The sequence below is a fragment of the Microtus pennsylvanicus genome, chromosome 16, assembly GCF_037038515.1.
Source record: "Microtus pennsylvanicus isolate mMicPen1 chromosome 16, mMicPen1.hap1, whole genome shotgun sequence".
Classification (NCBI taxonomy): Eukaryota; Metazoa; Chordata; class Mammalia; order Rodentia; family Cricetidae; genus Microtus; species Microtus pennsylvanicus.
Genome location: NC_134594.1, coordinates 24,147,470 through 24,173,047, shown reverse-complemented (window position 1 = coordinate 24,173,047; position 25,578 = coordinate 24,147,470). Strand labels below are relative to the sequence as shown.

Genomic DNA, 25,578 nt, shown 5'->3' with positions numbered 1-25,578 from the left:
ACTCCTGAAAGCTCACACACAATATATAATAAAACAAATTTAAAAATGGATTCATAGGAATTTGAAGCAAAGCATGAGTCATGTAACTTCATGTTACACTGGACATTTCACTCACTTAGTTCTTGCAGGAAGCTGAAAATACTGGGTTCAACAGAGTGCTTAAAGTTTTCTTTTTTTTTTTTTTTTTTTTGGTTTTTCAAGACAAGGTTTCTCTGTGGCTTTGGAGCCTGTCCTGGAACTAGCTCTGTAGACCAGGCTGGTCTCGAACTCACAGAGATCCGCCTGCCTCTGCCTCCCGAGTGCTGGGATTAAAGGCGTGCGCCACCATCGCCCGGCTGCTTAAAGTTTTCAAACTACAAAAAAAAAACCAAACAAGTGAAGCAGTTGGCTTATTCTTAGGTCCTTTTTAATGAACTTCTGAACAAGTAATGCTGAATACATGTTCCTAAATATGTCTATTACTCTCACTTCTTTTTTTTTTTTTTTAACTAAGTTAATCAATGGAAGTTATTTAGTATTTGGTATTCCAGAATCCAGGGGATAGTCCTGTTACCATCTACTTTAAATGGCAACTTTTTCATTTTAAAAGGTACAGAGCAACAATATGATGACTTGAGGGCAGGTAAGTTGAGCTCCTAACAAAAGCCAGTTTGGAAGAACAGTGTAGCCACAAGTGTGTCCTGAAAAACTCTAATTACAAAGTAACCAGGCGGACAAATTCATTCAGGACCAAACGGAAAACCAGAGACAGCACAGGGTTCCTGTGCCAGTCATGTACAGGTAAACACAGAAGACAAGCATCATTAGTTGAAAACAACTAGAGATCTACAACACTCTCAAAATTACCTCACTTCCTTACTCCTAAATGAGAAAAGTTTGTCCTCAGAGAGGCCAGACATCTTTACATGACAATGAGATTTCCAACACGTAGAGAAATACAGGTTCTTGAACTAGAAATCAAGGCCTCACTTACAGGCCAATTAAATGTCTCAGCAGGTAGATGTGCCATGCAGCCAGGTAACCTGAGTTTGATCCCTGAAATGTAAGGAAGGTGAGATTCCTATGCAAGTTGTCCTGAACACAAGTGTGTGCCCCCCACCCATCTTTTTAAGCCTTCATAGCTAGGCATGATGGTACACGTGTTTAATCCCAGCACTCAGGTTTGAGGCAAACAGGGGTACATAGTGAGATACTGTCGCAAAAAATGTAAGACAGACCTTGGAATGGTTTTGCTGCACTGCTAGTAACATCCTTACATTTGGTACAAGCAGCCTTGAAACAAGGGCTACAGTCTGGTTTAGGTACATAGAACACTGAGATTACAGCATCAGTAAATCCTAATTTATATTGTACCAAACTCTCCTTTTGGCTACCATCCCAAAATGGTGCCTCAGCGCCAACTGCATGAACTAACAAATTGGAGACTTTCAGACTCTTTCCTTTTATAGTTTTTCCCTATGCTTTATCTTTCCAGACTGGTCCTCAACTCCATCTCCCCAGTGCTGGGGTTATAGGTATGCACTCTGCTTGTTTTAGTAGTATACCATGAGTATGTGGTACTCATTGTTATACAAACTAGAGTATACATAAAAGATATTCTTTGTTAAACACAGCACTCTCCAGAATCTCCTACACACTCTACTTTCCATTTCCATCTCATAGCTGTAGAAGGGAAAAGTGAAACTTAATAACCTCTTCCAAAAATTTTTATTGCTGTAAATTGTAGTTTCCAACGAGCAAAAACTGAAACCATTTCTGCTTCCTGTGGTGCGACAGCTATTTCATAGGGTTTGTGTCTTAGATTTGACAATCTTTCAGTTAAAAAATCAGGAGCATGAGGCAGAAAAGACTCCTTCCATCAGAAATGTTGCTCTGGAACTTAGTATCATGATCTTCAGAATTCAAGGACAGTATTATTTAAAACGCCCACCATGTTTAATACTCTACTCTTTAAGCTTTCCCCAAATGTATGCTATGCACGGCAACAGAAATAGTCTCACCAGTTGTCCAGAAGGGATGTCTGAGTTTGTTACAACCCACCTGACTCTAGACCATGGCTCTGAGCTCTTCACAGTTGCTCTGAGAGCAGGAGAGTATGCAGTACAATCACGGTGAAAAAAACAGGGCCTAAGAAGACCCAGAAAGCTTTCCAGTGACATCGGCACTACTTTTAGTCATGCTATTAGAGATCATTTTATTGTTGTGCATAATAAATACAGAAAAAATAGTGAAAATGACTCAACTATCTAATTAAAGCTAAGTAAACTAAGCTAGTCAGAGTTTAGCTTTTCAATGAGAAATGACAATAGTGAATATAAAGAAAAACAAAAGGATCTTTACTTTCCTATATTAATACAGGCCGAGGGAACCCCTTATTAAAAGGGTTGATAACACCAGTTCTTAGCAATAAACATAAGGCACTTGTTTAGATTACAACATCACACTGCATTTCCAACTTGTTTATCTAACCCTGTTTTCCCCCACAGTATCACTGGAAATTAACTGAATATGGATGGGGTAAATGGGAAATCATCCAGTTGATATACTCAGAGAGTACAGTACAATGTTTTAGGTGAACCCAGTCAAGGTCCTTTGACACCAGACAATGTATACACTATAAAGTAAACCTGAAGGAAAATAAAAGATTTATTCAATAGTTTCAGTAAAATTGGGCTGGAATACAATATACATGATAGGAATTTAGCTCCTCTCCGGTGGCATCTGCATTAGAGTTCTGAGTACTTCTGAGTATTCCTCCTAAGACAATCTACATCGTTTGAACATTGTCAAGACAAATAGACGGATTTCATTGTGATACACAGTAGAGTTTAAACAAAACCACACATACACGCCTACTATATGGCTGGTGCCTCCTCCAACACTGAACTAGTGCAGAGGTAGCACTAGTGTTTATTCCAAACAGTAAGAGCCTCAGTTGCCACTCATAGGAGAAGTATTTTTAAAGTTTACATTTTTTTTTTGCCATCTGTTAAGATGTTCCTGAGACAGGGCCTGTTAAAGCAAAGCACTCGAGTTCAGACTGTAATTATCTTTGCATCACTAACCTGTTAGACTGGGATGTGGAACGCAGATCATGTACTATGAAACAAATGGATCTGATCTTCTGAAAATTCCCTTTAGCGTATGAACTATCTATAACTAAAATACTACAAAAGTTTGATTTTATATACACTTAATTAATTTTACTTAAACTTAATTGCTCAGACCTCGCAAACATAAAGAGAATATTGAGCCTGAGGCTAGTTCTCAGTGTACAGGTTTGACGTATTTAAGGCTCGTTTTCCCAATCAAAATAGTCGTGTTTAGTTTTCTTTCAGATTATGAATTACATTCATAGGACCTGCCACAATCCTAGCCCTCAGTGAAATCTGAACAAAGGAGCAGCATTCTACTTCATTCTGGAACTTCCCTGACACCATCATTTAACCCACTCTTAAAAGCTCCCCTCCGTACTAGCCCTACAATGAATTTCATTGCCTCTGGCTTGCAACCTCTGTTTCCACCTGTGTATTTCACAGAAGCCCAACTCGGATTAGTGGAAATATTCACACAACTGTTTTTCAAAACAATTTATTGCATCATATTTGGTACCTTATGTTTGACAACAAAAAAGAAATTACATTTGTAACTGCAGGAAAAAGAAGCTGGTCTGTTATTGAAAAAAAAATCTTGGGCCCTTTAAAAATTACAAAGTCTTGGGCTTGCCTGAAACAACTGAGCAAGAAATATATTCTTAGAAATGAAGGGCTTCAAGTATTACAAACCTGTGACACTGTGGAAAAGTTCCAGAGGTATCTAAACTGCAGCACTTTTTTCTGCATATCGTGAACAAGGCCTGCTGAGGTTTTTAGCTATTAGTCTCTTGATCAGTCATAGAATGGTAGTCAGGAGTTCTGCTCTTTAACTTCAAGCCATGGTAGATTTTCTTGTTTTTCACTCTCGGGTGAAAAATTCATGCTTGCTAATTAGTTGGTGCCACATCACAGTGCATTTGGTTCTTGCATTACAGTTTTAACAAGTTTGGCCAAAAACAATGCTAAAGGTCTGCATTGTTATTTTAGTTCTTCAAGTTTTAGTTAAAATTGAGATTGTTCCAACTGGTTCCTTCGGTTAAAAACTGTGGTACAAGAACACCAAACTGATCATGTACAGCAAATTTTGGAAACACAACACGCGTACTGAACACCTTCTAGGTTTCATATAATCTGCTTGGTAGCTATGTGTCCCAGTCTCTACAACCAACTGTTGTAGATGGCTCTGTACATAGTGATTCACATTGCATACTTCCTATGGTCAAGAATCAACCCCGTAACAAAATCAGTCAGATGCTAAAGCCCCAACAACTCTTTGTGCTCAGTGAAAGAATCCAGTGCTAAACAGCATTTATGCTGTCTGAGATATAGTAAAATCTCACAAGACAAATTCAAAGTAATATTTCTGCCACACACCTGCTATGTTAGCTGTAATAGCCTCCAGATTTTATATAAATTAGTTTAAAAATATGGGCAGGGAAGGTAGGAGTAGGATGTGGAATTTTTTTAAACCCCTCAATTTTAGCAGCTTTTAATTTTTAAGAAACTGAACCTATATCCTGTAATGTTAGATATTTTATATATAGTTTTCAGCAGGATAAAAAACGTAAAAGACTATTTGAAGGCAAAACATTTACTCCTCTCATTTTGTGTAAGTTAGAGCAATGCAGCAGGTGCGTGACAAAAATATTATACACTAGATATGGTCCAAAGTCATTCCATTTGCTTGTTTAATGATGTTCAAATTTCATTGGCCAGTTCTTCAGTTTCTGCAGAGCTATCTCCATTAACTGTGATCTTCACATCCTCTTCGTATCCAGGGGGCATGAAAGCCAAAGCATAAGGGAAAAGCTTATGACAACTTGCTCTATAAGCTTCAGCAGCTTCTCTACAGTCTCCTAGGCTACCATCACACAAGGCTTCCAACACCTCCATGCAAGTCTAAAGAAAAGAAAAGGTCATGTTAGAAGTCGGCACAAAACAGGTCTTAGCATAAGACACTTCAACCATTTCCAAAATAAAAATAAAATGCTCATTTAAGCAAAACAAAAGTATTTCCTCCTGCTTATATATCCCACTAGGATGGTCTTCAAGGCCTAAATCAACCATTTCTTTAGAAATGGAGGGTTTATACCGAAATTAAACAGAGACGAATGTATGTACATTTGATTAAATACATGATATTAAAAAGTACTTTTTTTTTTGGTCTAGTTTTCTTTTTTGGGAGGAGGGGTGTTAGAGAAAGGGTTTATCTATATAGCCCTGGTTGTCCTGGAACTCACTCTTTAGACTAAGCTAGCCTCGAACTCAGACAACCCTAGCTTCCCATGTTCTGGGATTAAAGGCATGTGCCATCAGCCACCCAGCTAAAGTAGTGTTCTTTAAAGGGGTACCCTGTGCAAGTACACAGCCTTATGAAACGACATTACCACAGACTAGCTTGGCCCTATGTATAAACGTTAAACTTACAACGTCAATGCCAACTTCCACATCTAGGAAATTTTCTTTCCTTCTTTTGGGGAAGCAATGAGCCAGCAAAATCAAATACTGGCCCCGTCATGGTAGCCCATGGTTAATCCCAACACTTGTGTGGCAGAAGCAGGTGGACCTTTATGAGTTCAAAGTCAGTTTGGTCTACGTTACATAGTGAGTTCTAATCCAGCCAAGGCTATTCTCAACAAACTACAAAATCAAACCCTGCTATTAAACTCTAAATTCAAATTAAGGAATCTTGAAGCTGGAGAGATGGCTCAGTAGTTGAGAGCACCTGTTGCTTTTGCTGAGGCCTCAGGAATAATTCTCACCATCCACATGGTGGTTCACAACTATCATCTAACTTGAGTTCTAGGAGATTCAACACCCTCTTCTGACCTCCAAGAATACAAAGAATACATATGGTGCATATCTTCACATACAGGCAAAACACTCATAAAAACAGTCCATATTGCATAGAGAAACCCTGCCTCAACTACCTCCACAAAAAAAAAAAAGCAATCTTAAAGAACATTCAAGAATTAAGCAGAAAAATGTTCAGTACAAAGTGATTAGAAACACATATTTCATTCACACACATTTCTTTCAATGTCCCCTATATTTATAATCTGCATTTTAAAATGTTTCACGTTATGTGCATTTCCCACATCCCCCCTTTAAAGATTTATTTATTATGTATACAGTAGTATGTCTGCAGATATGCCTGCAAGCCAGAAAAGGGCACCAGAATGGTTGTGAGAGGCCACGTGGTTGCTGGGGATAAACTCAACCTTTGGAAGAGCAATCAGTACTCTTAAATGCCACCTCTCCAGGCCCCTCACATTTTCTTTTCAGTTAGACAAAACTACTTGGTTTGCATATGAGGCACTCCAAAAATCTTGCCAAGATAAAAAAAAAAAACATTATATTCACACTCTAGCCCTAATGGTGCATTACTTGATAACCAAGAGTTCTAAAACTTTCATTCTTAACCTAGTAGTTTAGAGGACCAGAAATCAGCTCCCAGTTGATCTCTCATGTAACAAGATGGTGTCCAAGAAATGCCTGAAACTACAAACCTAAGGGATCTGATACAATCTTCCAGAATGCATTCTCACGAATGTACATGCTCATTAATGCACACAGATAAATATTTAAAAGAAAACATTAAATAAATATTTAAAAGATATATTGCCTCCATTTGTATTGACTAAATACCATTAAGCTTTCTTTCAACAAGCACTCTTTTTTTTTTCAGACTCTGTAGGCTAAGCTGGCCTCCAACTCACAGAAATCTACCTATCTCTGTCTCCTAAGTGCTGGTATTAACAGCCTGGGCCAGGCCAAATACGCTCTTTATTGAACTAACTATAATATAATATTAGCTGTCTTTTCTTTCTTTCTTCCTTTCTGTTTGTTTGTTTGTTTGTTTGTTTATTTATTTATTTATTTATTTATTTATTTATTTATTTATTTATTTATTTATTTATTTATTTATTTATTTATTGTGCATACAGCATTTGGCCTCCATGTGTGCCCACACGCCAGAAGAGGGCACCAGATTTCATTAGAGATGGTTGTGAGCCACCATGTGGTTGCTGGGAATTGAACTTACGACCTCTAGAAGGGCAGCCTGTGCTCTTAACCACTGAGCCATCTCTCTAGCCTAAGCTGCCCTTTCTTTATAGTTGAAATTAGAATCAACAATGTCATATTCTCAAGATAGATATTACTCTAAAATTTAGTTTTCTTTTGTTTTTAAAATTTTTAACTTGGCTACGCTAAGAAAATCTTTTTTATTTTTCAAAAGAGGGTCTCACCTAATGCAGCTCTGGCTGTCCCGGAACCCAATATTCAGACCAGGCTGACCTTGAATTCATAAAGATCTGCCTCAGTCTCCTGAATGCTGGAATTAAAGGAATGCACCACTACATCTGGCTTTAAGTACATTTTAAATGTATCAGAATCCTCGCTGAGACTACTGTAATGGTTGCAAGATATACAGATATCCTGAAATATAACTGAAATCCAAAAAGAACTGTTTGTTTTGTTTTTTAGTTTTTAAGAGATTTACTTTTAAATAAATGCAAGGACAAATGGGTATTTTACTTTTATGTATGCTCAGAGTCCATGAAAGCCAGAAAAGAGTGCTAGATCCCCTAGAACTGATGTTACATTTGTGAGATGCTATGTAGGTACTGGGAACTGAACCCAGGTACTCTGGAAGAATATGCAGTGCTCTTAACTGCTGAGCCATCTCTCCAGCCTGAGGACACGTAATTTTATCATAACATATTTCTAAGTTATTTTAATTTATATACATGAAACTAGTTATCAAAAGTATACCAATGAACTTGGTATACTTCTGCACAAGAATACAAATACACATGCACACACAGCCCCTCAAAACGTTCAGTGAGAAGTAAAAGAGTAGTTACTCTTGAAATAAGTAAACCCTGTTACCTGAAGGTTTCTGTTGGTAAGGGATCCGTCAAGTGTTGTTGCCAGCTCTATTGCTCGCTTCTGACTAGAAGAGTCTAAATAATATACCATTTTGGCAGCTAAATGTAAGAAAAAAAAATGAGGTGTCTTAGTTTAGGGACCTTGAACAGAGTCTCAGCATCTACTCATTCAGATATAAAATAGAAGGTATGCTCAAGCAGATACATGTTATAGCCATATGAAACACTGTTATTATAACAATACCCTGAGAGGGTTGAATTGTCTAAATTAGGAGAAAGGATTTTTTTAAATTATTTATTAAGAGATCCACGGATGTTAGTAAACTATGCATAATCAAAACATGGAGCAATGCAAATACTCTAATACTTGTCTTGGTGTAATGAGATTATGAATCATTTTCCAACTAAAATAAATAGCGAAGGGAAATGGTTCAATAATTTCATGTGGGAAAGACAGCGAGAAAAATGGCAATGAGACGAAAAGTATGAGACAAAGCTTGCATTCAGCTTTCCACAACAGTATACAAAAAGCTCTAGGACTTAGCCAGGTTTGCTTTGTTTTGTCTGAGGCAGACATCACTGCATAGCTCTGGCCTAGAACTTGCTAGGCAGACTAGGCAGGCCATGAATACACAGAGATCCATTTGCCTCTATCTCCAGTGTACTGTGAATTAATAGTATGTGCCAACAGTTGTAAAAGCACACTAATAAAACCCAGACTTTGGTTCATGGTGACTGATTCTTCTTGATTCAAACTTTCTGAAATATAAGGTGGTTTTCAGGTGTTTAGCTTACTGAGCCCGATAAGTACATTAGCATAAAAAAATCAAAATCACATTAAGTGAACTTTATAGTCACAATAATGGAAGCATGAGAAGAGTACAAGCTCTGCCTACACAGTATTGTAATAAGACACTTAAATCCACTTTGGGGTGGATGGGTACTCGAGATAAAACCCATTTAATTCAGTTGTACTTCTGGGTGGCACATGCCTTTAGTCTCAGCACTTGGAGGCAGAAGCAGGCAGATCTCTGTGAATTAGAGGCCAGCCTTGTCTACATAGTGAATTCCAGGTGAGGCAGGTATACACAGTGAAACCTTACCCTTACCCACAAAATCAGTTGTACTTATGTTGGTTGTGAACTAGTAGAAAACAATGCATCTTGTTTTACTCTAACAATTCTGTTTCACAAAATATAGTGAACATTCCCATTTTGAGCAAAATACAAACCCTACCTTAACAGTGACTCATTACAGCACTGAAGTTGTTCAGGAAGGCTACAAGAAAGATACTAGACGGACCAAATTCAGTGATTACCTGATAATCTATGTGGCAATGAATCAGAATTCCTTTTCAGAAAAGTTTCATTAAAATTCTTTGGATTTGTTGCTCCAAAAAGACGATTCATTTCTTGCTTTAATACTGTTCTAACCGTTTCAGGTAAGTCTTTACTTTCACACACTGTTGGATGAATTAAAAAGACAGTTAGATACTCTGATAAAGCTTATAATAGTTCGTTGTCCTCTACACCCAAGGAGCCTTTACTAGTTAAAGCAAAATGAAATATGACCAACTTCACTGACCTTTATCTTCAAGAACTGTGGGAAGAGCTATTCACTATAAAATAAACTTGAAAGAGGGTGAGAAGTAGTCTAGAAGATACCTTAAGGAAAAGCTACTGTGTGTCAAAACTGTATATAATTGGCAGTAAATAAATTATACTTATTATTTCACTATACGTCTGAAAACAGTAGATTTTCTCAGTAAAAAACTCTGCTGGTCAATTTTAAACTTTTACTACAGCTAAACATTTATGTAACCAACATATATCCCATATCCTTGACATGTGCAATATACGCTGACCTTAAAAATGACTTTGGGCTTATGCTTAGAATATTTTTATTTTTATTATTTGCTTTTACTTATGTATGTGTATACCATGTGTATTTGATTTAGGCAATGAAGGCCAAAAAATCGCACTGGATAGCCCAGAGCTGGAGTTAAGAGGTATTAGTCTAATGTGGGTCCTGCAAATCAAATCCAAGTCCTCTGGAGCAGCAGCAAAATCTGAGCCAGTGAGCCATCCTCCAGCCCCACACTCATTAGTAGTCAAATTTGTGCAGTATGGGAATAAAAACTTACCAGAATTAAAGAGGCGGATCATGCATTCATGAAGCCAGGGATGACTAGAATCAATAGCAAATGCCCGTTTTACTGATTGTAGCATCAAAAGAAACTTTTCTATTAAAAAAAAAAGATATTATGTTGATAATTTGATAAAGTAAGCTGTCTTTCCTGGAAGGGCCAAAGATCTTAGAAACACAAAAAGTGAATTTAGAGTCAATAACATCCTTTGAAGCAAACACTTTCCTTCCAATTGTCTACAAGTCAGTTATGTTCATATATGCCATTCTTCAAGTGATTCCACAAAACAGAACTTATACGACAGTCTGTGATATAGGAACTAGTATCATATAAACTGAGAAACAAAATTTCAAACCATTTCAGTTCTAGCTTCCTTTTATTAAAACAAAAACATGTTCCATTACTTAGAAAAACTCTTTATCTCTTTTCCTGTGTTCTGTGGCACAAAGTTCCCTTTCCACCTGACTATTCCAATCCAGCTCTGACTCCTCTGCCACCTCTGGATGCATCTACCCAGTCTGTTTTCTAATTGTGCTACACTATCCCTATTCCCATCTGCTTACCTTTCCCAAGTCTCAGCGGTGCCTCCACCTGTTAAACAGAAACTTACACTGAGTCTTCTTGATCGTCACCTCTTTGTGGAGACTTCCTTAAATTTGGTATCATGCTTCAAAGTATAAAACCTTAAGTTCTTCTCAAACAATTCCTTTCCCATGGCTCCCAAACTCATAAAACACTACAATTCCTGCCATGCTCTTTATTATTATCTACCACTGCTAGATGTTGAGGCCCCCTTTTGAGAGTAGAACACAGCCAAGAAGCCAACCGAACAGAGCCCTTCAGTGCCCCTTTCAACAGGGAAACTATTGTATTTGGGGACTCCACCTAGAAACATTTTTGTTTTTTATTTATAGTTTAGAAACAAGGATCTCACTATGTTTTGGCTGGCCTAGAACTCATGAGCCTCCTGCTGAGATTACATGAGCAGTTGCTACACTGGACTAAGAACGGTATTGACTGAATGATTTTGAATGTGCTTGTGAAGGTCAGAGAATTGTGGGAGTCAGTTTTCTCCTTTTTCTCAATACCTGGGTTCTGGGGTAGGAACTCAACTGTCCAGCCTGGGGGTACCTGATCCTGGCCCTGTAAGATTAATTTTTAAAAAGAACTAGGTTAGCCAAGTATGGTGTGCACCCTTAAGCCCAGCACTCAAGAAGCAAAGGAGTCACGACCGCTATGAGTTTCAAGCCAGCCCTGGCTCATAGTGAAACCATATCTATTCCCATTTTAAAAAAGGGTGTTAGCGGTCAAAAATGTAAAAATTACTGATTAAAAAAACTTATTTTCAAAGTTTTAACTGTGAAAAATAAATATAGTTAAGATAAATTTTAAATACTTAAAAAATTTATCAAGAAACAATTGTTATCATTTGATCTATTTCTTCCTAGCCATTTCTGTACTATATATAAATATATTAATATTAATATATAAATATTTTAATAGCTGGGCATGCTGAAACACACCCATGATCCCAGTCTCAGGAAGCAAAGGCAGGAGAATTGCTGCCAAATTCAAGTCTAAACTGATCTAAATACTAAGTTCCAGGCCAGCCAGGATAAACACAGGGATGTGTCTCATAAAACAAATAAACAATCAATTAATACTAAGTTTTGCATCCCATTTCAAAATAAAAAGTTACATTACAGTCTCTGTATTGTCCATGCGGGCCTTGAACTAATGGGCCACAACTCTCCTCCCTCAACTCCCAGGAGCTGGGACTATCTCATCCTAGCTTCATGAGTCCTAGTCTGATCTTACTAATAAACAGCTTCCTTTCACTTCAATTCATACTACTGTTAATAAAGTTTTCCAATGATCTGAATTACGTAAATTCTTAACTATGAAATCATGTGTGTCTGTGTGTTTGTGTGTACACATTAACATTCAAACTGTGAAAGACAAGGCCATTCTCCTGGCCCCTCCAAAAATTCTGACACTAACACTGTTGACACTTTCTAGTGTTTATAGTGGATAATCTTTCCTTCAGAATCATGAACTATCCATTAAGACAGAGTTCAGAGATTAGTTTCCATTTATAACATCAATTTGTTTTTAAGATTTATTATTTATTTATTATGTATACAACATTCTGCCTCCATGTATGCCCGCAGGCCAGAAGAGGGCTCCAGATCTCATTACAGATGGTTGTGAACCACCAAGTGGTTGCTGGGAATTGAACTCAGGCTGGAAGAGCAGCCAGTGCTCTTAACCACTGAGCCATCTCTCCAGCCCTATGACATCAATTCTTTTTTTTTTTTAAAGATTTTATTTTTTATTATGTATACAGTATTCTGTCTGCATGTCTGCCTGCAGGCCAGAAGAGGGCACCAGATCTCACTACAGAGTGTTGTGAGCCACCATGCGGTTGCTGGGAATTGAACTCAGGACCTTTGGAAGAGCAGGCAGTGCTCTTAACCACTGAGCCATCTCTCCAGCCCGACATCAATTCTTAATAGCTAAAAATTATCTGATATTTAACTGTATTACCCACTATTCTAAGCTTTACATTTATATTAAGTATTTTTATGTACAAATTTCTAAATTCTTAACTCAAATTATACATGAGGTAATTACTATCTCTAACTTAAAGCTAGGTGTGTATCTACTGTTGGGCTCTGGGTTCTCTAAGAGGACAAATACATCACTCTATTTCCTCACAAACTTCTGTGCGTAGCATGCATTTCTATGAGCAATTTACATTGGCAACTGCCAAGAAATGCAACAGTGGTGGGTGACACTAACCCTACGAAATGTTGTGATCAGTTGTAGAAGGGCCACTGTACCCTAATATCCTACCTTTCCTAAAGTAAATCTCAAAGGCAAAAAGATGAGTTTCTATCTTGTTCTTCACCAAATTCTTCAGCGGTGTTAAGAACTTAATAGCTTCTTCCAATGGAGTTTCAACCTAACAAAATAAAAGACATTATACAAAAGGAAGTAAGATTCTGGAAAAATATAAACTTAATTTAAACTCCTGTTTTCTTTTTCCAAAAGTAAAAGAAAATAGAAAAAAAAGCACCAGTTACCCAGATATACACTGTCAAATCTTAACCTCCTATAAGCTATACAAAAGCAATTTTCAACTTTAGAACTTTAATTATTTTTATTATTTTTATGTATATTGGTGTTGTCTGCATGTGTGCCTGTGCATCACATGTGTGCAATGACCTTAGAGGCCAGAAGAGTCTGAGATGCCCTGATACTGGAGTACGCCATGAAATGAACTGTCCTCTAGAAGGGCAGTTTTAAAATGACTGACTAGGTGCTGGAGAGATGGCTCAGTAATTAGAGCACTTGTTCTAGAAGAGGATTCAGGATTGGATCCCAGCACTCACATGGGTGATGTGAGATATTCTTCTGTTTATGTGTTGCTTTTATTGACAAATGAATAAAGCCGCTTTGGCCTATGGCAGGGCAGAATACAGTCAAACTGGAAGAAGAGAGAGAAGGCAGAGTCAAGCAAACGTCATGTACCTGCCAAAGGAGAAAGATGTAGCCAGAACCTTTCCAAGTAAGCCACAACCTCGTGGTGATACACAGATTAATAGAAATGGGTTAATTTAAGATATAAGAGCTAGCTAGGAATATGACTAAGCTATTGGTCAAGCAATGCTGTAATTTATATAATTTCTGTTTGATTATTCAGGGCATGAGCAGCCAGGAAACCTAAGAGCAGCCTCCATCTATACATGGGAGCTTAGAATCATGTGCTAAACTCCAGATCTAGGGGATCCAACATTCTTTTCTTACCTCTGCTGGCACCAGGCATGCCTGTGGTGCATAGACATACACACAAGAAAAATACTCATACACATAAAATAAAATAAATCTAAAAGAAATGATTTACTCCTGTAGAAGAAAACTACAGTTTGATGGTTCTTGGAAAGTATAAAGAGAAACATGAGCAGTACATGAAGAACTCACGAATACAGATTACCACCTCATACTAAGTAGTTTAAACTTTTTGGTTGCTCTGCTGGAAGACAGAAAGATATACTCCTATACAGTATGTCTATATTTGAATTATATGACTATAATTCAAAGCAATTTATAAATTTGAAGATTGTATGCTGGGTATGATGGCTCATGCTTGTAATCCTAGCACTTGAGTTTAGGAAGGAAGATTGCCACAAGCTTAAAATAGCCTGGGTGGGAGTGAGCCCCTGCTCAAAAAATAAAGGAGCTTTCACCAAAACTTCAGATTGGTCAGGCAGTGGTGGCACATGCCTTTAATCCCAGCACTCGGGAGGTAGAGGCAGGGGGATCTCTGAGTTTCAGGCCAAACTGGTCTACCGGAGCTAGTTCCAGGACAGGCTCCAAAGCTACAGAGAAACCCTGTCTCAAAAAGACCAAACTTCAGATTTAGCCTTAGCTGACTGAGTACCAAACTTATTAACTAAACCCACACCATTTTCCATTTCTCGATGGGTAGGATTACTGATGATTTAATGGTTTTTTTTCTATGTTATCTTGAGTTGATTAACACTAATTTCTGATACACACACACACACACACACACACACACACACACACACACACGGCACTTTAGGCTATTTACCCAGATTTGGCAGCAATTTCTTAAATAGCCTTCAAGTTACAACTAATAATCATGGCTTGATGTAATCTGACCTTGCCACTACCAGATACAGGGGAATGCTACTGTATAAGGGCATCTTTGAGAAGATAGGGGGTCTTATGTTCCTAGCAGGTAATAATACTATGAAGTGAGGAACAATCTGTGAGAACAGTTCCTTTTACTATGTCTCTCTCAACAATGCATATACAAACACTAGGTTCTGAAACTCTACAACCCTAGTTCTAATAATCATTAGCCCACATTGTGACATTGGGCACAAAAAAAAAACAACACTGCAGTCAAGACTCAGGAAACCTTCCAAAGGTGGCCTGGCATAGCAGTTCTGTTTTGCAGAGAGCTCAGAAACCACTGTTCTCTCCCAGTAGTTACAAACTGTAAAAACATTCAATATTCCCATATGAGACCCAAACTATACTGCTCTTTCTTATACCACTACTGCTCTGTCTAAGAGAAGGTACTGACTACTTGTCCTATATAGTTCTAAATGTATTCTCCAACTCTCCCTTTCATATACTAATTATCTTACATAAGGCAGCAAAAAAAAAAAAGATTTCAGATTTCAAATGATTAGTGATACTAAAACATGCTTATTCTATCCACTTAACACAACGAGTTACACAATTACTACCCCTACAGACTAGGATTCCTATGATCAAAAGATAGGTTTGGGCTCAATGGTTAAAATCCACATATCAAAGTCTGGTTTTTAAAAAATAAAGACTTGAAAAAAAATTTTTTCAGATAGGGTCTTTGTTAAGTAGCTAGGAGAGCCTAACTTTCTACAAATTGTCCTTTAACCTCTACAAGCACAGCCACACACACACACATATGTACATACATATCTGCCAAAAGCCTGCCGTGAACTCACTCACTTGTGCTAAGCACGATAATATAATACCTTGGCTAGTTTCTCTGGGATAAGTTCTTCTTTGGGGCCTCCAATTTCCTCGTCGTCATCATCCTTTTTCTTTTTCTGATTTCTCTGCTGCTTTTCTTTCTCTGCATTTTTTTTCTCTTCTTCTATCTGAGCTTTCTTTTGAGCTCTTCTTTGTTTATTACGTAGTTTCTTTAACTCTTTGTCAGACATGTTTGCTGTAGGAAATAATGTTAATAGAATTATAAACATATTAACCAAGTAAGTCATTGCAACTACCATAGACACTTTCAAAATGTTATGTGATGGGTGTGGGTGTGTGGTGGTTTAAATAAGAATGGCGCCCAGAGGCACATACAATTGAATGCGTAATCATCAGATTGGCACATCTGAGAAGGATTAGAAGGTAAGGCCATATTGCAAGGATGGGGGGATTTTTGAGGTTTCAAATCCCCGTGTCAGGACTAGCACCCCTCCTCCCTCCCTCTTCCTTTCTCTCTCTCTCTGTTTGCTTCCCAAGAATCAGGATATAGCTCTCAACTACTCCACTACCAGGCCTGCCATGCCTACAAACATACTCCCCACCATGATGGTAATAAACTGAAATTGGAACTAAGCTCCCTTAAATGTTTCTTTTATAATACTTATCTTGGTCAGTGTCTTTTTACTGGGGAGTAATGTCCCGCTGACCTGAAACCAGAGAGAAAGCAAGAAACCTCTCCTAGCCATGAAACCCCACTGAGCCATACCTGGCCTAGCTCTGCAGTTAGCATCCAGCCTTTAATCCATCCTTTGTGTTACAGATACCTTTTGCTGCCCTATGGGAATCTTATCTGAGAGTTTCCCAAGGATACAAAGCTAATGCAAAACTTGGTTAAGAGGAAATTCATAAAATTGTGGCTCCTCTGAATCAAGTATTTGCACATGGCATTGTATTTTTGGAAGCTTCATTCACTTTGTTTTGAGATATGGCAATCTACTAGCTAAAGTGTAAACACAGGGAAAAATAAAAAAGCGAAAGAGCTAGAAAAGGTGCTTCAGTTCATAGAGCCCCCTGCAGAAGCAGACTCAAGTGTCTGAGTCTTCATTTCACACACCTGCCTGAACCCACACACCAGCGCCATGTTATGACATTTCACAGCAATGAAACAATGACTAAGAGGATATATTGTCTGTTATGTGTACTGTGTGTGTAACTGGTGCCCTTAGGTCAGAAGAGAGCACTGTAGCCCCTAAAACAGGAGTGGGCATAGGAAGCAATCTCTTTTGCAGGAGTAGCAAGTGTTCTTAACTGCTGAGCTATCTCACCAGGCTCTAATTTTTACCCCACAAGACTTTAGTTATTTAACTATTTAAAGTATATGTATGTGGAGAGGATTGGGTACAAATAAAACAATAACCTATAAAGGCCAAAAGACAGTATCAGATCCCTGGAGCCAGAGATATGGGCAACTGTGAGCCACTCAACATGGGTGCTGGGAACCAAACTTGAATCCTCTCCAAGAACAGCACATGATCTTAACCATTAACCATTCCCTGCTCCTAACTGGTTTTTATTTATTGTAAGCCAACTTTATTTTGTGTATAGTAATACTGTTTACATATTAAAAAAACTCTAATAGAATGTTCTAACATAATTTTTTTGGTTGTTGGTTTTTTTTTTTTTTTTTTGAGCAGAACAAGAACATAATGGCACCTTCCTGTAATTCTAGCACCTGGACGGTAGAAGAAGCAAGCAATCTTTATAAATTCAAGACTAGCCTGGTCTAGACAGTGAGTCAGGCTAGCAAGGGCTTTAGAGTAAGAAAAGATAGGAAAATAGGAAGGAAGAGGTGGAAAGAGAAAAAAGAAGCCTTGAGGAAGGGCAGGCTAAAGTGAAGAAAGTAGGAAACATCAATAGTGAAAAAAAACATATCAAATAAACTAAGAGACCCAGCTAAAGTGATTTTCTAATCAAAGCACTGAGTGTAACATCTGCTTCTTGTTGTAATAAAAATGCAAGAGAAAGAATCTAAAGTAGCAGGGAGCTGAAACAAAAGCAAACATGGACATTAAAATCCAGAACGCAGAGACCATTCAGTGAAGAAAACAACAAAAAGGAGATGCTAAAGTGGTAAAGGTGTATGTGGACCCTAGTAACAAAATACTCAAACTCAAGAGTTTCACCTGCCTGTCTCCCAAGTGCTGGGATTAAAGGTGTGTGCCACCACTCACTATCCAACTAGACTCATATTTTTACTAGAAGACAGTGAAATCATTCCTTTGCAAATAAATGCTATTATGTTTATGTTGGTTTTTTTCCCCTTTTCTCCAAACAGTCTCCCATTGCAGCCTATTTAGTGAGATCCAGGATAGCCAGGAATACCAAGTGAGATCCTATCTCAAAAGTAAAAAACAATAAAAAATCATGTTGATATGTGTAGACCTTGTTATGCCCAGATCCGTGAAGTCCCCCCAAAGCCAACAAGGAGACCAAGTCCCGTACGTAAAAGCGAAGAGCCTTTATTTTATACAAGTTTGCAAACTCGGTCTCTCCGTGTCACACAGGAAAACCCTGTCTCGAAAAGACAAAACAATCTTTTTTTTTTCTTTCTTAATGACAGGTTTTCATTCTATAGCCCAGACTGACCTTGAACTCATCACAACTTTCTTGGATTACAGGTGTGAACCATTTTTCCTGAGAAATTTTTCTAGTTTAATTCTAAGCTGTATTTTAATGTTCAAAAAAAGTATATCTTTTACTGGGTCAATTACAAATTACTACTAAAGAAGAAGCTCAGTGGGTAAGGACACTTGCTGCCAAGTCTTACAGCCTACGTTAGATTCTTGAAACTCATATGGTAGAAAGACAGAACTGATGCTCGCGCAAATGCATGCATCAAATAAATGTAACTAGATTTTCTTTTTAAAGGAGTACCAAGTTATACTAAAGAGTCAACACTAATGGAGTTTGCACACTAATTATATGGCTAGGAATTATGGTATTATAGTTAGCTGAGTAAATACGATATTAAATGTGAAACTTAGGTAATTCAACCTCATTAGATAAACATTTAATTAAAATTAAGCCCCTGGCTGGGAAAATAACTCAGTAATAGAATACCTAGTAAGGAAAAAGCACTGGATTGGATCCTTAGTAGCCCCTGAAACAAACCTCTGGAATCAAAACCAAACACCAAATGTCTCATTTATTTTGGAAACATAAAGTGGTATTTTCCTTAGACAAATTTACAAAATACCCATCATTTTTTAGTCTTGGATAACAACCTCACACCAAGATATACAATAAAATCGATGGGGGTGGGGGAAACTACATTATTCACGAACATAAGTACCTACAAACACAAGAAGCAATAATGATAAATCTTTCAATGTTATACCTGTATCAGCCTCGTGCTCTTTATTCTCATCTGTAAGAGGGTTGTCATGAAGCTTCAAATAGATCTCAATAGCAATTCTTGCTGCTTTGAAGTAAAATGGATGCTGCCGAAGTACATCTTCTAGTTTTAATAAGTCCACATATGATCTAAGGGTAATCTTCCTCATACAGTATGTATGAAAATCAAACTGGTCATCGGTGATTTCTATAAAATGCTAACAAAATTATCTTTTTATTATCATACTGGCGTATAACATTGTCTAAGAAAACAATAAAAGCAAAACCTTGGAATTACTTATTTCAATAGAATTAAAAATTAATAAAAATAAAAAAATAGTCATTTGATATAGTTTGCATGTAAAAACATATACTTGGCAGGGGTTGGAGAAATAATTCAGTGGTTAAGAATACTAGCTGCTCTTGCAGAGTACCCAGATTCAATTCCCAACAGGCATATGGTGGCTCAAAATTGTCTTTAAACCCAGTTCCAGAGGCTCCAACTCCCTCACACAGGATACATGAAGACCAAACACCAATGAACATAAAATGAAAAATAAATAAGAAAACCATTTTTAAAAATACAGTTGGCTCCCACCTAGCAAAGAACATACAAGAGGAACTGAATAATTTAATGAAAGGGGATAATAATGCTTCGACTATGTTCTTTCTTCCTTAATTATACTCAGTAAAACTATTCTGACAAACTGCCCACTAACTAATATATATGATGATGCTAGTTGGCACATATATTATAGGTTTTATTTAGAAAACTTATGGCACATAGTATTAGTAATTTGCTGAGGCTCTAAATCTGAACTCTATCTATGTATCTTGCAGCTTTTATGTAAATAAAAAATTAAGTAGCCAATAAGTCAAGAAATCAGCAACCTCATACTTCAACCAAGCACTAATAGTCTACATTTGGCATTATAAATGTAAACTTAATAATAGAACCTATATTTATCTATAAAACCACACACACAAACAGTAGGCATAGGAATGAATCTAGAATGAAGTAACAGAAAAGTGATTTTTATTTGGGATGGTGTTCAGACAGGGTCTTATGTAGCCCAGGCTGACCTCAAACACACATTGATAGTAGGCCTTGAACTCCAGATATTCCTGTCTCTCTCTACCTCCCAAGTGCTGGGATTATAGCACACATTACCACGCCTGGGTTGAAAAACAATAATTTTGTAAGAAAATTATTAGCTGCACTGCATACAGAAGCAAAGGGGGAAAGTTTTAAAGATCAAATCTTTATCAAGGGTAGATGGTATGAACTAAAAACACAATGAACAGGACTGGGAAATCAATGAGTTTTTATGTATTAGGGAATAAGCAGAAGCAATTCAAACGTTCAAATGCATTAAAACCATCATCATGACACAAGTTTCCTAAACATTTTGGAAAGGATTCTTAAATAAAAGATAATACAAAGGATGGCTAGAAACACAGTGCATAATATTTTCATTTTTAAAACCTGGATTTGGTATTGGTCATTCTAAAATCACATGCTGTGAATTATAAATGTGTGTGTGTGGGGGGGGGGTATATGAAAGGCTTCAAGACCTAACCAAACAAAAGGAGAGGTTCACATTTGTAAAATACTTACTCTCTCAATTTCATGACATTTCTTAAGTGCTTCACCAAACTTGTTCATTGCTTTGTATGCCTGGGCACACTCTGTCTGGAACCACATGCACTGCATTTCATTCAGGTTCTCTACTGCTGATGTTCCTTCCTGATGAAAATCACATAGTGATTCCAGACAATCCCCACCAAATACATCACGTTATCATAGTATTTAAAAAGGAATAATGGCCAACTGATCAAATTTCTGAAATAATTTTCTGAGTCAGGGTTTCTCTGTGCAACAGTCCTGGCTTCACTAGAACTCACTCTGTAGACCAGGCTGGCCCCAAATTCAGAGATCTGCCTGCCTCTGCCTCCTGAGTGCCAAGATTAAAGGTGTGTGCCACTACCACGTGGCTTAAGTTCTCTTTCTATGCATTAGAGATAATTTTGCAAGTGACTCCACAAAAGGTTTATAATAACTGGCTGTCAGGGATGAACATAATAACATCATGTAATAACAGCAGATAAGTAATAAAAATATTAGCCCCCCCCCCCCCAACAGACCCTAAGTAAGACATTCTCAACATCAATCATTACAAGCCAGTTTTTTTGTTTGGTTTGGTTTTTCAAGACATGGTTTCACTTTGTAACTCTGGCTGTCCTGAACCTCACTCTGCAGACCAGTCTGGCCTCAAACTCGAGATCCATCTGCCTCAGCCTCCTGAGTGCTGGGACTAAAGGCGTGTGGCACCACATCTGGCTTTTTTCTTTTGGCTCTTTAAAAGTGTTCCTCTGAATAACCATGACTGCCTTGGAACTCCCTTTGTAAACTAGATTGGCCTCAAACTCAGAGATCTGCATATCTCTGCTTCCAGAATGTTGGGCCTAAAGGTTTATGTAACTACAACCAGCTACAAACCAGTTTTAAAACTAATTTGGACAGGTAGTGATGGCGCACGCCTTTAATCCCCACACTCGGGAGGCAAAGGCAGGCGGATCTCTGTGAGTTCGAGGCCAGCCTAGTCTACAAGAGCTAGTTCCAGGACAGGCTCCAAAGCTATAGAGAAACCCTGTCTCGAAAAACAAAAACACAAACAAACAAACAAAATTTGTCCCAACAATATGAAAAGAAAATATTTTATCCAATGTTTCTATTCTTTCTCTAATACAGTAATTTAATATATGGAAAACTGTGAAACTGACAACAAACTTTGGGGGCCGGAAAAATGGCTCAGTCAGTTAAGAGGAACTAAGTGGTCTTCCAGAAAATCTCTAACTCTAGTTCAAGGAAATGCAATGCCTACTTCTGGCCTCAGTGAGCACCAGGCAAGCACATGGCTCATAGATAAACAGGCCAGTAAAACATAAAACACATAAAAGAACTAACTTTGGAAGAGAGAAAAGTAAAAGTACAAAGTCAACTATGTCCTGCTTACGTTCCAGAACATTAGTCATACAAACCCTTGTAAACTTGGAGCACATTTCTTCAGCCTCTTTAATCAGATTGGCTTTTAACATGTATTTTGCACACTTGGAATTAATAAATCTGTCTGCTGTGTCCAGGGCCTGGGCTTCATCCATCCACCTGGCAGCTTCTTTAATATTCCCAGCATGCTTGAAAGTACAAAAACAAAATTAACCAGTAAATATGATAATTGTACTGGGTTAAGAAGTTTGCGACCTATAAATAATTAAAATAAATAAAGTAAAGACAGGCATTCTTCTGACTCAAGACCTGGACTTGGATCCCAGCACCCATGTAAAACAGAGAGTTGTGGTAGCTTGAATCTCTAATTCTAATTCTGGAAGAGGTCAATACAAAGATTCTTGGACATCACCAGCCAGTTAGCCTCGCAGAACAGGCAAGCCCCAGGTCACAAAGAAATTAATGGACATCCCTACTATTCTAATCATAACTCATTTAGCTAATACTCTGGTAAAGCCACAAAACTGAGTAAAACTTGACTAACATTTGGGTTAGGTAGCAAACAAGAAAGATGGCTCACTCAGCAGGTAAACAGAAACTGCCGCCAAGCCCGATGACCTGTTCAAACCTTTCTACCCATATGATAGAAATAGAAAACTTGCATAAGTTGTCCTCTGACATACACACATATGCCGCATCCATCAAAACGAACAAATATAATTTTAGAAATGTTTTTAAAGTTCTGGGACACAGAATAGTGCTGTGCACACTGGTAATCCCAGAACTTTGGAGGCTGAGGCAGAAGTCTCACTTTTGAGGCCAGCCTAGACTACAAAGACCAAGCTTCAAAGAAAATAAAAGGCAGTAATTAAAAAAAAAAGGGGGGGGGGCTTGCAGGTGGGTGCAAGTTAGTGTTTATGTCTATATAGTATGTATGAAGCTTTAGATTCAATATCCAGTACAGTAAAGGGGGATTGCTTTGAAATACTATTTAATTCCACTATTTTCTTACTAAATAATTACGGGTTTACAATAACATCTTTAAAAGATCTGATTATGGATATACTGGCAAATAAGATAGAGATGAGGCAACTTTAAGATGTCAGAACTTGTAACAGGAGATCGATAGCTCAGGGACTGAGTCAAGAAATGGTAACATGTACATTCAAAATAAATTAACATCAGATGCTTACATGTGAACATACTTAACTGTTAGCAGAAACACGTTACAGTGATAATGTGAGCTCGAATCTGAGTGTGCATGCTTGTGTGTACATACATACTCTTACCTACTGTTTGTATAGTTAGACAAATGACCAAATAAACATAACCATGACAATTCCAAGAACAAATCAGCCTGATAGTTTTCACAGAATGATATTTTACTTATTCTATCTAGAAGCTGTAAAATAACAAAAATTATGACTAATATCATTACCTTACAAAAAAAGGCAAGTAAAAGTTTTTACCTTATATATTTTAGCTTTTACAAGAAAGAGTTCTATCAATGTTGGCGTACTTTCAATAGCAGTATTTATGTATTCCAGAGCAATAGATGGCTGACCAATTTTGTCATAATGCTGCGCCAAATAGTACTGGACCCAAAGTAACGTGGTTGGGGGTTCCTCCTTTCCATCATCTTGAAAGGGAAAAATGAAAGAAAAACCAAGATTAGCTATTGCAAACATTAAGAGAAGAATATCCACTCCCCTATATTGGTCCCTCCATTGATAAGGAAAGTAGTTTTAAAGTAGCTTATATATGTATCTAGATATAATCTACAGCTAAGCACATTAAGACCTAACAAGGCATGTTTTCTATTCTGTATCTTAAGCACTCCTTAGCATAATACCTTGCGCATAGTAAGATTTTAAAAAGAAAAGTGTAACTGCCTAATTAATTTTCTAAGTAATATACTAACCCACATATATATTTGTTGACGTGGACATTTTTATTTTTGGTGACATTTTCAGGTCTTAATATTATGCTGAATATGCAAAAATTACTATAGAAACTGAATAAAAGCTATTTCCAAAGAAAGACAAAATATTTCTTCTGTATTCTAGTACAAGATGTAATTTTTAAAGATGTAATTTTAACATAATATGTGAAAGTTAAACACAGAATTCACACACCAAAAATTCTGTACTTAAATATAAATTTCTATAACCTGAAATCTGTAATTGATTTCAAACTCTATTTGCTTATTATTTTCCTAATAAAAATAGAGTGGCTCAGTGGAAAATAATAGGAGTGGAACTCACCAACTCCCCATCTGATAGATCTGCAACACAAGTGCTGCATATTCATGGGCATGTCATTGAGCCTCTTCCACATTTGTAAAATATGTAGAAAAATGCTGATAACCAAAGGAATATCATGACAATTAACCAATGAAACTACGGTATGCCTTTTTAAAAGTACTGCTAAAATTTAATCTGAGCCTAGAAACAACGGCCAGCTTACTAGCAATGTGCACCCCAGGTCCCACGGTGGGCTATTCCACTATTGAAGCCAGAACTCTGTGGGGAAAATGATTCCAGATCTTCAGTGGCAGTGCACAAGGTAAGTGCTCAAGCTCTTGTCAGCGAGTAAGTTATCACCTACCACCACAGCGCGTGAAAGATGGAGCCACGTATAATTAAATAAATAAGTAAATAAATAAATACCAGACATGCTTAATATAAATTATTTTCTTTTAAACACTTATTATAGTGATTTGTTGAAAGTGTGTATGCCTGGGTGTGTGCCTGCCCCAGTGTACACGGAGAGGTCAGAGGACAACTTACTCCAGTAAGTTCAGTGCTGTTACCATGTGCAATCCGAGACTAAACTCAGAAATCACCAGGTCCTGAACTCTTATTTTTTAAAATAAAACCACTTGCCAAGTATGAGGATGCAAAGAACCAGTGTAATCTTTTGAAAACTGGTAAAGAACCAAAGTACAGCATAAGAGAGAAAAAAAATTTGTTTTTCTCCATACAAGCTGAAACTTTTGGAAATCAAGTAATAAGTGAAATACAATTTAGCTTTTAAAATAACAATATATGTCTACTGATAGAAGAAAATCATTTTGGCTCACTCAGCTTAGAAAGGGGGGAAGACACATAGAGGGAAAGGGAGAGAAAGGGGAGGGAAAGAGGGGGAGATCCAAATAATCAACCTTCATCAAACCATTAGCTAGAGAGTTCTGGAGCAACAGACATGTTTCTCTAGCTGCCCTACTAGGCAGAAAAGACATTAGCTGTATACATGTGCTACTGACCAGCATCTGATCTGTACTGTAACTAAAGAATTAGAACAGCGATCTCAAGCTGTGGGGTCACCACCCCCTTGGGGGTCAAATGATCCTTTTACAAGGGTTGCCTAAGACCTTTAAGAAACAGAGATATTTAATTATAACTCATAACAGTAGCATAATTATACTTATAAAAAGTAGCAACAAAATATTTTTAAGGACTGATCAGGATCAACACAACAGAGGAACTATATTAAAGAGTCACAGCATTAGGAGGGTTGAGAATTAATGAA

At 37.4% G+C, this 25,578-nt stretch overlaps 1 protein-coding gene across 1 annotated transcript in view; it reads right to left on the bottom strand.

Moving 5' to 3' along the window:
- Nucleotides 1-2,315: 2,315 nt before the first annotated feature.
- The window catches only part of Naa15 (N-alpha-acetyltransferase 15, NatA auxiliary subunit), a 67,514-nt gene continuing 44,251 nt past the window's right edge, over nucleotides 2,316-25,578 (bottom strand). The window contains exons 11-20 of the mRNA XM_075950899.1: nucleotides 23,517-23,686; nucleotides 22,083-22,235; nucleotides 20,659-20,787; nucleotides 19,045-19,258; nucleotides 15,689-15,882; nucleotides 12,990-13,098; nucleotides 10,131-10,229; nucleotides 9,306-9,449; nucleotides 7,989-8,086; nucleotides 2,316-4,994 (exon numbers count right to left, since the gene is read on the bottom strand). Of these exons, the coding sequence (XP_075807014.1) occupies nucleotides 4,794-4,994; nucleotides 7,989-8,086; nucleotides 9,306-9,449; nucleotides 10,131-10,229; nucleotides 12,990-13,098; nucleotides 15,689-15,882; nucleotides 19,045-19,258; nucleotides 20,659-20,787; nucleotides 22,083-22,235; nucleotides 23,517-23,686 (1,511 nt within the window). The 3' untranslated portion in view covers nucleotides 2,316-4,793. The remainder of the gene's footprint in view (nucleotides 4,995-7,988; nucleotides 8,087-9,305; nucleotides 9,450-10,130; nucleotides 10,230-12,989; nucleotides 13,099-15,688; nucleotides 15,883-19,044; nucleotides 19,259-20,658; nucleotides 20,788-22,082; nucleotides 22,236-23,516; nucleotides 23,687-25,578) is intronic.